Here is a 16,235-nt window from a genome sequence, read left to right as displayed (position 1 = left end):
TTCTGAAGGCTCTTAATGTTAATCTAGTATACGATTTCTAGTTTTACAGCTACCTGTACACTTCTCTACTTGGAAAGCAAGCAAAGGACATTATAGGTAGGTAAGATGATCACTGGTTTTGTCCATTTGTTGTAAGGTTATAACAAAGGGCAAAAAAAAAAGAAAAGTAGTTAAATACCTGAGGTAAAAACTCTCTTGCTAGGTCCAAGGCCTTTCTGTAGGCAGCGTCCCCCTCCTGGTTCTGTTCTAGAACATGGCTGATCAAGCCCACTGACTTGGCTTCTTGGCCATCGAGCACACGCGCAGAGAAGATGAGCTCTTTCGCCAGGGACATCCCAATGGCACGCGGCAATCGCTGCGTTCCCCCTACAGCATGGATGAGACAGAAAATGCGTGCAATGACTTGGCACCCTTTCGTTTTAACATCTCAATTTTTCATGTCTTCTACTGGAAAAACAAACCAGGGCCAGAAGTTTGTATGTTAAAATTAAGTAACTGGAAAACTACTTCAAAACTTAAATCTCATTTCTTCATTACTTTATAAAAATTATTAAAACTCTAAAAGCACTTAAGAATCTTGTATCACTATTAAGTGATTCTGACACTGTCCATCACTGGCAACAGAGCTGGTGTGTTCCTGAATCCAATCCATAATCATTACTATGTCAGGAACCAAAAGACGCACAGTGGTGGAGGGGGCTGGGGCAGCCTACTTCCCCTTAGCTCATTTGCTAAGAGGAATGACAGGTCCACCAAGCTTGGCATTTCCACTTCAGTTTAAATAAAACATCAAATTCTGAGGAATTCAACTCATGTACTTTTAAAGACTTATTTACAGTAAATGAACTGTAAACTAATTTTAATGAAAATAAAAACAGATAATTGCTCATGAAAACAGGCTTTGTCCCATGGTTTTATTTTTTTTAAGGCAAGTGCTAATCATCCCCTGTTGCAGTATTCTATTAGATCCATGCTCACTCCAGTATCTTTAAGTGAGGAGACTGCGATTTCATTAAATAGAAAGCTAAACACAAGCAGGTCATATTCTTATTGGTAGCTTTAATTCCTACCAACAGGAAGATGAAAACAGCTGCAAATCTTAAATCTTATCCCTAAGTCTCATCCTCGAAGTGGCAGCTGGGCTGACCGGAGGCGGAGGAAAGGCTGACTGTGAGGGTTCAGGGGAGAAAAAGAAAACTGTTGGTCACACATCTGAACGAGCTCACTGTGTTTCTTTGCCCATGAAGTTCATTCTGCATTAGCTGCCAACATTTGTAAACTGAGTGGGTGATTTCATATAAAAATTAGTTTTAACCTGGAAGTTAACTGCAGCTGCACCTTTTAGATACAATGCACTCAAGCTGCCACAGCCTCCACCACTTCCTACGACTCCAATACTGTAGACTGAGATGTTTTGATTTTCTTTAAGCGATTTTAAAAGGAAGGTAAAATCATTTCTTACCCACATCTCAATCAAAAGTTGGGGGGAGACGAGAGTCAAGTTTCAAGAAAACATATATCCCTTCAATAATTAAGTATATTCCTATGTGTTTAGCAAACAAAGCACACTGGTATTGGAAGCTTATGATGCTATTATTAAACAATTATGTTGAGAACCATGACCATGTTTCGAAAATATAGGTGATTTACTAAAAAAATAAATAGAAACAAACCTCAAAAGGATTGACATTTTCTGTAGGGATTGTTTTTGAACATAAATGAGTTTAGGCTTCCCTGGTGGCTGAGTTGGTAAAGAATCTGCCTGCAATGTGGGAAGACCTGGGTTTGATCATGGGTTGGGAAGATCCCCTGAAAGACAGCACAGCAACCCACTCCAGTATTCTTTCCTGGAGAATCCCCATGGTCAGAGGAGCCTGGCAGGCTACAATCTATGGGGTTGCAAAGAGTTGGACATGACTGAGCGACATGACTGAGCGACTAAGGCGGAGAAGGCAATGGCACCCCACTCCAGTACTCTTGCCTGGAAAATCCCATGGACGGAGGAGCCTGGTAGGCTGCAGTCCATGGGGTCGCTAGGAGTTGGACACGACTGAGCGACTTCACTTTCACTTTTCCCTTTCATGCATTGGAGGAGGAAATGGCAACCCACTCCAGTGATCTTGCCTGGAGAATCCCAGGGATGGCGGGGCCTGATGGGCTGCCATCTATGGGGTCGCACATAGTCGGACACGACTGAAGCGACTTAGAAGCAGCAGCAGAGCGACTAAGGACAGCATAGCACAGAGTACTGCTTCTATAAACTGCAGCTACTTATTGCTTACATTCCCCAAGCAGGTAGAGATGGTACGTTTAAAGGTATTTTATGCGACATGGCGAGAAATGTGTGTGAAAAATGAAGCGCTGACAAATTTGTTGCTCAGTGTAGTAAAGATAGGTCTGAGAACTTACAGAATAAACTTCATGGAAAAAGACAAGTTGTTTGGTATTTCTCATGGCAGCTGATCAGAACAGAGAGATACAAGTAATACAACCCAGATAGTTATATTTACTCATGGAACTGAGGAGGATTTTCAAGAGACTAAAGAACGTATAGCTATAGTATTCATAATAAGCACAACATTAGAGAATGATTCTTTGTTGTGTTCTATGAAAAGTTTAATGTAGACTGGTCAAAATTAACATGTGACCCTCAACAGTCACTGTTAGCGTGCACTTCTTATTCAATGGAAACTCAGTATTTTGCAAGTCCAAAAAGCTTAAGCCCATTCATCACATTATTTTGTAACAATTTAACAAAGGAACAGCATGAAACTTAACCTCATGAAACAGCTGAATGGCACAGAACTCTGAACTCTAAACTCTGCTAGATGAAATGGATGCAGATCAATTGTCTGCTGGAGGAAATGATGTGAGGCTCAGACACCTGGTGCTGAAGAGACCTTTCTGTTCTGCTGAGAACAGCGCATCACAGAATCTAAGGGAAAATCATCAACTTGGCTCAACAGCTAACACTGCATCCAAGACTTGGCTTTTTTGGTTGACATCACAAGGTATCTACATCAGGAACCTCATGTAAGTGCAGTCATACAGTATTTGTCCTTTTGTGGCTGGCTTATTTCACTCAGCAAACTGTCTTCAAGGTTCATTCATACTGTAGCATGTGTTAGAATTTCATTCCTTTATAATGCTGAATATGTTTTGTTTATTCATTCTGCTGATCATGTTTTGTTTATTCATTCATTAGTTGAGGAACATATGGCTTGCTTCCACCTTTTGGCTATTAGAAATAATACTGGGATGAATATGCGTGCACAAACATCTCTTCAAGACCCTGCTTTCAATTTGTTTGAGTAGATGTCCTTAAGTGGAACTGCTGGAAAATACAGTAAGTCTGTGTTTAATTTTTGATGAACAGCCATACTTTTTCAAAACAACTTCACCATTGTCTATCCCTCAACCTGGCAAAAGTGTTCCAATTTCTCCACATTTCTGACCAACACTTTGTTATCTGTTTTTTGATGGCAGTCATCTTAACGGGTATAAACTGATATCTCATTGCACTTGTGATTTGCATTTCCCTAACAACTAGTGACTTGAGCATCTTTTTCTGTGCTTATTGACCCTTTGTATATCTTCTTGGAGAAAAGTCTATTTAGGCCCTTTGCCCATTTTTAACTGGGTTGTTCTGTCATTGTTGAGTTCAAAGAGTTCTTTATAAACTCTGGATATTAATCCCTTATCAGATGCATGACTTGCAAATATTTTCTCCCAATTCATTGGTTGCTTTTTCACTGCTGATAGCATCCTTTGAGGCAGGCAAAATTTTTAATTTTGAGGAAATTCAATTTATTTTTTTCTTTTGTTGTCTTTGCCTTTGGTGTCATGGCCAAAAAGTAATTGCCAAATCCAATGTCAAAAGTTTTTCCACTGTTTTCTTCTAAGAGTTCTGTGCTTTCAATACTTACATTAAGGTATCTGATTCATTTTGAGGTAATTATTGTATATGGTATAAATGTCCAACTCCATTCTTTTGCAGGTAGGAATCCAGTTTCCCTAACACTATTTGTCAAAACGGGCATGCTTAAATAGTTACACAAATATGCGATTTGATTTCCTCATGCTTACTAAAACGTAATCTTCAGGAAACCTGTTTAGTAAGAAATTATCTGGTTCACTTTCATATGCTGCAATCCAGTTCACAGAAATCAAAGACTGATAGCTTGAACCATATTTTTACTTTATGGAATTAAAGGTAACTGACCCTTTACTATCCTCAAGGATATACCATTTGTGATTTCAACCTTTATAAAGATGATATGACCTGTTTGTCTCTGTCAACTAATACTGATAGTGTGAGCAAAGAGCTGTACAAACAGAAGTTACTGAACTGCAGTGCAATACCACACAGAAGACTAAACATGACTGATGTGGAATTTCAGATTTCTACAAATATCTCAGGAATAGTCACTCCAAATAGAAAATCTTTTATGCCAACATTCTAGTCCAATTTGGAAGTACTTCTGTTTAGGCTATTTTCTATTATGAAATAAAGCAATTAACTCATTAGAAAAGCAAGGTTCAGTGCATCATTGCACCCTGCAACCTGGGAGACAGAATGTGCCCCTGAGATGTAGTGTGGAAGAAAAGGCATCAGATTTAAGTTCCAAATACAGAATGGAGTATCAGAGAGAATTATTTCAACTCACCTTTTATTAATTCTGAATATTAAATTCCAATATTAGCTCAGAGGTAAAGCAAAGATAAGTGTGTTGTATTTTTCTGTCAGTTGATTTCCTTATTTTGGGCTTACTTCAGCAGATCACACAACCTGCTAAGTTCCAATAGGGATTTGAGTTCAAGATGACTAAGTGCCATCTCTAGATATTCTTAATGACTGGTGAAATTAATCAGAACTAAAAATAGGGTCATCCCCAGTAGAATTAAAATAGTTCCATTCTGACTGCTGCCCTAACATATTCAAAATCAAACAGGTCTGAGATTGATTCAGACTTACACTACTGTCCATCCCAAAAGCTTCCAGCATTGACCCCTGAGTCCTTTGGGCCCTGCTCTGAGACTCACAGGAGGTTTGGTAACTTGCCCAAGAGTCACAGAGTTAGGTGCAGAAACAGAATTCAAACCTACCTCTGCCTGATTCTTATCTACTATGTGGTAAAAAAGTAAAAAGCAACTTATGAAATAAATTCATGGCTTGATTTTATAAAATAAAAGGTATGCATGGGATACATATAATGCTAATGCTAAGTCACTTCAGTTGTGTCCGACTCTGGGCGACCCCATAGACAGCAGCCCACTAGTCTCCCCCGTCCCTGGGATTCTCCAGGCAAGAACACTGGAGTGGGTTGCCATTTCCTTCTCCAATGCATGAAAGGGAAAAGTGAAAGTGAAGTCGCTCAGTCATGTCCGACTCTTAGCGACCCCATGGACTGCAGCCTACCAGGCTCCTCCATCTATGGGATTTTCCAGGCAAGAGTACTGGAGTGGGGTGCCATTGCCTTCTCCGGGATACATGCAAATAGCTGCATAATATTAAGTAGGCACATACATATTTAAAATGAATCCAGAAAGCTGTCTCTATGGGACCAGCTGATAGATAATGATCATTTTTTTATTCATTCTGCTTGCCTGTATTTCAAAAATGTTCTGCAATATATAGGTAATAGGGATAAAAGTGCTACATCATTTTTCAAGAGCACAGTACAGGGAGACAAAGAGCTGGCCACTAAGTAAAAGCCTCCCACACCACTTTCTGCCTATGTTCCCAGGAAGCTCTCCAGGCAGTGGGAAGCCTCAGGTCTCCTGGGTTGCAATGTTAATACTATGAAATCATGGTATCAGGTTGGCCATTCATGTGACATTCTTGCAAGTACCCCACAGAACTACCAAATAGGAAGAGATACATGAACATGAGCTGAGAACCCATGCAACAGCTAGCTCACAAGAGTCCTGCTAAAATACAAGTAATTTAACCCTTTCCAAGGGTAGTAAATTTAGAGCATATTTTACTTCCACAAAAAACAACTATTCTTAAGTCACTTCATCACCAACCAGAAAAAGTGTTTTGTTGTGTTCCACGAATCTGCATGAAGGGCCATCAGAGTAATAAACAGAAATAGCATACCAAAGCCACATTGCTATGTCATGAAAAGAGGGAGCATTGTGGACAGTTACCCTCCCCTTTCTATTGTAGGCATGCTCAGAAAATGCCAGTTGTTTTCTAAGGCTTTTTTGTTTTGTCTCTGTCAACAAGGAGACTTTGATTCAGTGGGATCTGTTGATCCAGTGCTGTAAAACAAGAGGTAGGAGATGATTCATTTGTCATAGGCAACATAATTTACATAACCAAAGGAGTACGCGCCACTTCAGAACAGGTACCTCAAATGCTGTATACTTGTTACTTGGGACCGTTTTGGAATTTCTCTTCTGGAACTCATTTTCAAAATTACCTTACACATTTGTTCACTCATTGAAGTACTTACTGCAGCTTCCTATTCTAGGCAGGCAGATACAGCTGTGAACTGAAAAATCCCTGGAGTGCACACAGTTTAGACAGAATGGCCAAGGAGATGACACTAGGGCAAAAACAGAAGGAATCAAGGGGTGCACAGCACACAGATCCTGTGGGGATTGCATCTGACTCACAGAGCAGCACAGGGAGACCAGAATGGCTGGAGCACAGTTCAAGGGGAGCAGGCCCAGGTCCCATGGGTCCCTTGGACCTGCAAGGACTACAGCTTACTGTGTGGCTGACACAAAGCCAAAGGGCATCTGGGAGCATCTTCTGAAAACAGTGGTGCAGGAACATTAACCACTGGTGAAGATGTGCGTCTGAGGACAAGCTATGGTTATTATGAGTCAAGAAGATGGAGGAAGTAGGTAAATGTTCATATGACTTGTTCATGGCTCCAACAGGCTCAGAGAGAAATTTCAGAACAACTTCCCAAATGCTTTCAACGTCTGTCATGTTTTGGCTGCCCAACATCCACTGTTCCCATTAAAATCCTGGTCTTGCTGTTGGAGAATACCCCCCAGTCTCCCTGCCCACCACCCCCCCCGCCCTCCCCCCACCGCCCCTGCCCCAGTTGTACACAGGCTGGGACAGTAGAGAATTCCTCCAATGGAGGCCAAGAAAACCAGACCCTTCTTCTCTCTGCTCTGGCACAGCAAAGCAGGCATCCAAGACAGGTCTGGTTCACTGGATGTTAATTCTTAGGACTAGGAGTCCTGAATGGATGATAAATAAAAATAAATTTTCCTTTTCATATACGGCAGCCAAAGCCAATTTCTATTATGTGCTTTCCAACATCACGAATGATACGATATACTAGGACTTTTGTTTTTCTCTTTCCTTCAAAAATGGTTAGATGAAGCTGAATGGGGGTTTATTTGTTCTACTTTTCCCAAATAAAATCCATTTGTTCAATCTCTTAATTTATTGGTCAAGTGATCAAATATGTGCTAGATGCTGTCCCAGGTGCTGAACAAATGGTAGTGAATGAGACAGGCCATCCCAGATGTTACAAAGCTTACATCTTAGAGAACAAAAGGAAAGAAAAGGGCAATTAAACAATGACAAGAGAGAACTGAGGTTGTGATGAACGTTACAAAGAGAATTTAAGGCAGGGAAAAGACTGAGATAAACATTCAGTTCAATTCATTCATTCAGTCATGTCCGACTCTGCAACCCCATAGACTGCAGCACGCCAGGCTTCCCTGTTCATCACCAACTCCCAGAGCTTGCTCAAACTCATGTCCATCGAGTCACTGACGCCATACAACCATCTCATCCTCTATTGTCCACTTTTCCTCCTGCCTTCAGTCTAAAGAACTGATGAAGAACTGATGCAATCAGGTGGCCAAAGTCATTAGATGACTAACTTAGTTTGGGTGGTTGGGGAGGGCCTGTTTGATAAAGGTGAGGCCCATGTCTGAATACTAACAGGGAAGCTACACGAAGATCAGACAGAACACCAGTGATGAGATCAGCCATGTAAAGAATCTATGGGGAAGCCAAGCTTAGCATGTTTGAGGAAGAGAAGGAGGCCACTGTAGCTACGGTGAGGGAAGTGGCAGAAGTGAATTTGGACAGGCAGGGTTCACATTATATAGATATAGTGGAGGTTTACATCTTATTCTATGTGTGATATAAAGACACTGGGGGGTTCTGAGTGTAAGTGACATAATTCAATTTGCATTTTAAAAGCTCCTTTACAAGCTTGGTAGAGAAAAGATTATAGGGGTAAGATCAATGTGGGGTGTCCAGGTGGAGACCACTGCTGTCCTCTAAGTGAGACACAATGGCAGCTTGGACTGATACAGGGCAGCACAGGAAGGGATAGGGGGAGGGATTTGGGGTGAGTGTCCAAACTTGCTAGTAAAATGCTGTAGGGGAAAGGGAAATCAATCTAATGCCTAGATTTCTGGCTAGAGTGCAATTAGAACGAAGTGTGTTTCCTGACACTGGGAAAAAGGGTGTGCACTCTGGCCATGTTATGGAGCAGTCAAGCTTGAGATTAGATACACAGTCAAATGTTTATTAATAATCACTATTATAAAGATGGCATTCAAGGTCAGGGGCCTGGATATGATCACCTAGGGAGACTGTTTAGATAGAAAGGAGCTGAGGAGGAGTGAGCAAAACCCTGAGAAGTGCCCACTAAAGTGAGTGAATAGCAGAAATGCAGGAGGAAGGTGATGCTCAGCTGGACATCCACCCCTACCAATGCCCTAGCCTTCTTCCATGGGAGTCAAGTCTGCAGGGGTATTCTAGGACAGTCTTTCCTCACTGAAATAAAGACACCCAGGAATAAACAGGTCTTCTCCCAGGATGCTTCCATGTCGACATGTGACACCTGGAGCAGTGACAGCCACCTTGCACCATGATGGAAGTCAGCAAGGGCAGAATCTTCAAACTAAAGACTGCACAGCCGAGAGATGTCACTAAGCTGCTGAACTTACCAATCCTGAGACTGCCCTATTGTGACTTCTTATGATTTTACCCGGTATTTTCTTATTGTTTAAGCTTCCTGACATGTAGGTTCTTGTTATTTGTACCGAAACTGTCTGTAACTGTAGATGAATTAAGGAAAGAAACCTGAAAATACATTTTAGGGAGCAGAAAGCAAACACACTAGGAAAGTAATGGCATGACTTCTCGGCAAAATTACCTACATATTTGAGATTTGTGGTTGTGAGATGGTTAGCGTGGTTTCTTCTAGTAATCCCTAGCCATTTGGGGACAAAAATGGAGGAGGTAGATAAGCTAGAACTTCACTAGACAAATGTTAAGAAGAGACAAGGTGCTAGGCAATAGCAGTGACCGACATGTACTGAGCAGACCCTGCAATAATACCATGTCAACTATCCTAAGCACTTCACATATATTTAATTAGCTCATTTAATTCTTACAGCTCCTCTATGAGGTTGGTGCAAAGGCAGTTAAGGGCATTTGTAATTTGTCATATCACGAAGGACCATGAAACCCAAGTTGGGTAGAGAGAGGAAGGACTTGGCTGAGAGTGAAATTGCCCATAGACTTGATGATTCAATGAGGTCCCCAAAGATCTGAAAGGTTAGGATGTCGCAGAGTGAGATGCAGGAAGCCTAGATTCAGAATGGAGTGATTACTGATGATGCTGGGCTATCGTTTATCACTGCACCACCTGGGAAGCCCTTTTGCATAGTCACATATATTTAAATAATTTAAAGCAAGCTTCTTATTTGATATTTCATAATTACAATGTAATATATAGCCAGGAGTTGGTGATGGACAGGGAAGTCTGGCATGTTGCAGTCCACGGGGTTGCAAAGAGTCAGACACAACTGAGCAACTAAACTGAACTGAACTGAACTGATGTAAATAACGGAATATAATTTATGGTTTTATATTATAAATTATGTCTTAGCAGTATGTATAAGGTAGAACATTTCAAGTTTGTTTTCTGGGTTTCCTTTTAGTGTTTATATTTCCCTGTCTTACGATTTCATGAAGAAAGAAGCCATGTTAATAAAGGGCATTGTTGAAATACGTTAAGTTAAAAGTTATCTAGATGCTGCATTAAGGGCATTTGTTGATATAATTAGAAGTGACTACTGACTATTAAGAAGTAAGTATCACCTTTTGATTATTTCTAAATCCCCTCTCCTAAATAGAAAGCTCCACTTAAGGTTGTATTTTCCTTGAATTGTAAAGGTAACACTGCAATAAAATGTTAACATTGGGGGTTTCCTGGTGGCTCAGTGGTAAAGAATACACCTGCCAATATGCAGAAGACACAGATTTGATCCTTGATCCAGGAGGATCTCACATGCTGTGGAGCAACTTAGCCTATGTGCCACAACTACTGAGCTTATGGTCTAGAACCGGGGAGCTGCAATTCCTGAGCCCACGTGCTGGAACTACAGAAGCCCACACATCCCAGAGCCTGTGCTTTGCAACAAGAGAAGCCACAGCAATGGGAAGCCCATGCACTGAAACTAGAGAGTAGCCTCCACTTGCCACAACCAGAGAAAAGTCTACACAGAAACGAAGATCCAGCACAGCAAAAAAAATAAGTAAAATTATTTTTTTTTTAAATGTTAACTTTGGATTAAAAAGTCTGTTGCAACTGATTACTGTGAAACTCTGTCAGAGGGCTTTAGGCAAGTTTTCTTGACAAATCTTGGCTAGATGTTCACAAAACAGACTTCCTCTCACTTCTACAATGGAAGAGAAGTGTGTTATGTGAACAAACATGACATGCTTACTGGTCTCATAATAGATCATGTCACAACCACACAAAAAAGCATAAAAACAACTATTTTTCAATTTGTAACCATGTTTAAAGTGTTGTAATACTTCATATTTCCTGGGATTTTTTACTTTTTTTAGCATGTTTTAAAACAATGAGAAAACATAAGACAAACCAACAGACACACACACACACACACACGCTTACATATAGGAACAAACAAGACAGGAATACATGCGAAGGAAAACCTGACGGTCTGGCTAAACCCCAGCAGAAACTATCTAAAATCTATCAGTTTGAGCTCTGCTTGGCTTACACTAAAGGAGTACTTAGGAAAAACTTTAAAACTTTATAAGAGCTGGGGCACAGAAAGAAAAACTGGACATCAAACATTTTTCTTCAAGAGCAAATTAAGCTTCCTGGCAACAAATTAAAACCTTTGTGATAAGGTCTTCATCAATATTATAGAAAATTTTCTTGACTAACATCCAATTTTTAGAGAGACAGGTTAAGAACAAAACTATACTCTTAAATGTTTGTAAACATTTTCCCCAACAAATATCTAAAGCATAACTGTTATCTTTTTTTAACTTCTGAAGAATATAATTGCTATATACTGCATGAAACAAAGCTGGTGTTCAGCAGCTCAGTTGGGTCCGACTCTTTGCGACACCATGGGCTGCAGCACGCCAGGTTTCCCTGTCCTTCACCATCTCCCAGAGCTTAACTCAAACTCATGTCCATGGAGTCGGTGATGTCGTCCAACCATCTCATCCTCTGTCGTCCCTTTCTTCTCCTGCCTTCAATGAAACAAAGTATCTTACTTTTTAAAATGATTTGTCCATTTTGAGCCACCTATGTCCACCACCAGCACAACATGCTCCTCTACCACTCTCTAGGCTGTGCGGGCTCTGAACTTAGGTTCCCTGGCAGCACTAAGTGGTTCCTGGAGTCCTCCTTCGTGGATACCTCTCTCCCACCCCAGCACAGCTAATGGGTAGGCAAATGACCTAAATCAGACCAAACTATCTCTTGCAGTCTCATACATGGGGTCACAAAGTGCTGGACGCAACTTAGCAACTGAACAACAGCATATACACACATGTATACATGACAGCCTTAGAGAAAATTATGGATTAGCTTTCTTTAATACAGTGATATTTACTAAAAATACAATGTTTCACGTCTACCTCACTGGATAAATCATGTAATATGAAATAAATCATATTTAGCAGCTTGATAGTTTTTAAAACACTGAAAACAAATCAATTGTGCAGTTAACATTCCCTAACCCACATGGATGGTGAATACAGTAAAGCATAAACCAGGTAATCTGCATTTAAGAAAAAACAAGTTTCATCATTTCTAATGATTAAATAAGGACTGTATCAGTTATTCAATGTTCACTGCAAATCATCTCAAAACTGAGTGGCTTAAAACAACAGATATAGATTCTATGGGCCAAGACTGGCTCTGGATACCTCTGAGGCCGCAGTCCTCTGCTTCCAGGCTCACTCACATAGTTGTTGGCAGATTCCCTCGGTGCCCTCTACGTGAGCCACTCCACAGGGCTGTTTCTTCAAAAGGCAGGTGACTCTTGGGTAATTCAAGAGAGAGAGTGCACAAGATGGAATCCACAGATGTCTAATAACCTATCCAAGAGGTGATTTCCCATCTTTTCTGCCATATTCTATTAGACAGAACAGAGTTTATAGCCCCAGGCTTCACAAACAGAGAAGCTGCACACAGCATGAGCATTTAGAGGCTGCTTACCACACGGTCTAAGACTGATTAAGCAACACATGCTGTAAAGGTCATCTTTTCTTCTCCCCATCTTTCCTTTAACCAAAAACAAGTTTCTCCAGAGCACATTCAGACTGTTTCCCAAAACTTTAAAACCACGTTTCATTTATTTCAAAATCAAAGAGGACATGAACAGAACATGTTAACCATTATCTTGAAAAAAATAATAGAGGGGGGACAAGTAGGAAAAGTACAAAATAGAAGATGTTCCTTTGGAAAGCTCATCCCATTACAAATACAGTCTTACCAACTACAAGCAGCAGAGAAAGTGACACGCAATTTCTGGCCTTTCTATAGAAGGCACCGATTTAACTGGTCAGCAAAAAGCTTGGACACTCTGATTGTATATCATAAAAACTGGACCCTAATATTTTCCTTAAATGGGAGAGGGGATCTAAGAAATGGTTTAAGATTCTCAATATCCAAATGATTTCTCTCTGGATTATACAAAATTTCCAAACAAGTACAGCACAGTTGTTGTGTACTTGTTGATTAAAGAAACAATATGTATAAATATTTGACTAAATGACTAAACAATGGAGTGAACATGAAGATCTGAATACTTTTTATTTTTTCTTTTCAAAAGCAGGTCACATGATAAATATTTGAAAATTCTGGCAAAGCTGCATCATCATTAATAATTTACTACATATTATGCAATTTAACAAATTACTTTTTGAGGCCACTACTATCACTATCCTTATTTGGCAAATGAGAAAATCAGAGGCTCAGAGAAGTACAGTGACCAGCTCATGCCCACTAGGTACACCAGTGGGTGTGAATGAATTAGGTGTATCTGATTCTGCAGACCACCTGATTTCCTAATGGCAAGCTACTTCCCCCTAGAAAAGACCAGATGCACACCTCCTTACATAGTTATTCTTCATTAGGGCAAGGCCCTGGTAGGAGTTACTATGGTGAGGCAAACATAATTGCAGTTTCAGACCATGAATTTTAAATCATGATAACTAGGCTCAAATACATCCTTATTAATCAAAATAGGAACCATTACAATCAACACATTTTTGCCAACAAGAAATAAGTTTGTTTATTCCCATAGCAAAAAATTCATGCTTCAGGATTTGACGAACTCTTGGAAAGCATTTTCTGCCTCTTGCTGGTTGTAGGAGCAGTTTGCCTGCAAAAAGTTATTGAGATGCTTGAAGAAGTGGTAGTCAAGTTGGCGAGAGGTCAAGTGAATGTGGCAGATGAGCAAGATTTCCCAAACTTCAAAACTTCGTAGCCCAATTTGTTCAACTTTTGAAGCATTGGTTGTGTGACATATGGTTGGACTCTGTCATGGAGAAGAACTGAGCCCTTTCTGTTGACCAGTGCTGGTTGCAGGAGTTGCAGTTTTTGGTGCATTTTATCGATTTGCTGAGTAGACTTCTCAGATGTAACGATTTCACCAGGATTCAGAAAGCTGTAGAGAAGCAGATGGATAGCAGACCACCAAACTGTGACCATGACCTTTATCTGGTACAAGTTTGGCTTTGGAGAGTGTTTTGGAGCTTTTTCTTGGTCCAACCACTGAGCTGTTCTTCACCGTTTGTTGTTAAAAATTCACTTTTCATCGCATGTCACAATCCGATCGAGAAATGGTTCGTTGCTGTGCATAGAATAAGGGATGACGACACTTCAAAATGACAGCTTTTTTTTTATTTGCGGTCAGTTCACAAGGCATCCACCTATTGAGGTTTTTCATGTTTCCAATTTGATTCAAATGTAGAATGACCGACATTGAGTTCTTAGTTAACTTCTTAAGTAGTTATAAGAGGATCAGCTTCGATGATGGTCTCAGTTGGTTGTTGTCAACTTCTGACGGCTGGCAACTATGCTCCTCATCTTCAAGGGTCTTGCCTTCTCTGCAAAACTTCTTGAACTAACACTGCACTGTATGTTCATTAGCAGTTCCTGGGCCAAATGTGTTGTTGATGTTGTGAGTTGTCTCTGCTGCTTTACGACTGATTTTGAACTCCAATAAGAAAACTGCTTGAATTTGCTTTTTGTTTAACATCATTTTCATATGTGTGTGTGCGTACATGCACAAATGCACACTAAATCACTTCAGTCGTGTCTGACTCTTTGCAATGCTATGGACTGTAGTCCGCCAGGTTCCTCTGTCCATGGGATTCTCCAGGCAAGAATACTGGAGTGGGCTGCCATGTCCTCCTCTAGGGGATCTTCCTGACCCAGGGATCAAAACCACGTCTATATCTCCTGCATAGGCAGCTTTCTTTACCACTTGCGCCAGATGGCTAGGGGCAACATCACTTCCATAGTCTAAAAGAACTACAAAATACACAGCAAGTAATGTCATTAACAAAAAAAATAAAGTGAGAATTGTGCATTAAAATGGTATATAACATAACCACATTTAAGAATATATTCCAATATCAAACAGCAAAATTCAACAATGCAAAACCACAATTACTTTCGCACCAACCTACTAGTTAGTATAACAACATAACTGGATATCTGGAACAGAAGGAAAAATTAACCCACTGGGTCTGGTATCAAAGACAGTGAACAACGGCAGAAAGTTTCAAATCAAAAGCACCACAGAGTGGTCAATTCCCACTGGGAAAGGGTGCTGGAGAGAAAGAATTACAACGCGAGGCCCACAAAACGGAAGGCACGCGGAACGTCTGCCATCCTTCCATCCTGGTGGCAGCTCTTCCTCCTCACTCTCTGCTCAAGATCTTGATACTGGACTACCTCTACTTTACCCTGTTTTTTTTTTTTTTTTTAAACATTAACCCTGTGGTTAACGTTAAAGGAAAAGGTCAGAAGCATAAAAGATGTGGAAATGACCTCAAGGCACAAACCCTGAGATGAAGGTGCCTGGGCCAGTGGGGCCATGCCTCCTCACCCAGACCTCCTGTATCGAATAGCCTACTTTTTAAACTGTGAACAGAAAAACACCATAATAAGCAAAATAAATGAAAAAAAAATGATATTTCAAGTAGGCAAAACTATAAAGATGAGCTAATTAGTATTATTTCTCATAGGGAGAACCGCAAAACATTTTGTGTAATGAGAGTAGAAGATTTTATTATTTAGAGAACTAGTCAGCAACTGTTTCATATTAAGAAAGCAGGATAAACCATTCATTATTCAGAGCATATCCAAGCAAGATGAAGCAACTCTAACTTACTGGAAACAAATTACTTTTATAAAATACATCCAACATCTAGTCAGTTTTTCATAACTCTAAAATCATGTCACAAGGAAAACAGAAAGAACGCCTGTACAAAACTAATCTTGTCTACACCCTAAACAAAATAGAACAGTCATAGGCTATAAAACAACTAAAATCTCTCTCTGAAATGGGGAGATAAACCACCCCCAACATACAGTGGCCACCTGTAGACTTCTTGGTTACTCCTTTTGCTCGTAGTCACTCAGCGTTTTCATAAATGAACAGAAACCTCAGCTACAGTTTTAATAAACATGTTTTTTATATATTAAGTTTCATATTTCAAACTACATTAAGGCGCTACTGGATGTAAAATATGTATGAATTTTACTTTTCTAAAGGCTGACTCTCCTTCCCTCTTACCTACATTTTACAACCAACATGCACAGTTGAGTATATGAGCAAATGACCAGGATAAGACAGGTTGGTCACTGCCCTTTACTCCTTCTGGCACGTCCTGATTACACACACACACACAACGAGAGGTTCCAGAGGCAACCCCTGCCCTCTCCCTGTTCCAG

General features: G+C 40.3%; 1 protein-coding gene across 15 annotated transcripts in view; it reads right to left on the bottom strand.

The window, feature by feature from the left end:
* Window positions 1–16,235, bottom strand: part of AUH (AU RNA binding methylglutaconyl-CoA hydratase) — a 183,252-nt gene that overhangs the window by 10,441 nt on the left and 156,576 nt on the right. For 10 of the 15 annotated variants that reach the window (XR_015169249.1, XR_015169250.1, XM_086414457.1 and 7 more), the window contains one exon: window positions 179–366. The exons of 2 other annotated variants lie outside the window; for them this stretch is intronic. Coding sequence is in view for 8 of the 13 variants with exons in the window: in XM_086414457.1 (XP_086270583.1) it covers window positions 179–366 (188 nt within the window). In the remaining 5 variants the exon portion in view is untranslated. Of the gene's footprint in view, window positions 1–178; window positions 367–12,193; window positions 14,808–16,235 lie in introns of all 15 variants that reach the window. 3 more of the 15 variants (XR_015169245.1, XR_015169246.1, XR_015169247.1) reach the window with 1 other exon arrangement.

Source organism: Bos grunniens, chromosome 8 (assembly GCF_055505025.1).
Source record: "Bos grunniens cultivar Pamir isolate PY7600 chromosome 8, Bosgru_T2T1.0, whole genome shotgun sequence".
In the NCBI taxonomy this organism is placed as follows: domain Eukaryota; kingdom Metazoa; phylum Chordata; class Mammalia; order Artiodactyla; family Bovidae; genus Bos; species Bos grunniens.
This window is presented reverse-complemented; position numbering and strand designations above follow the sequence as displayed.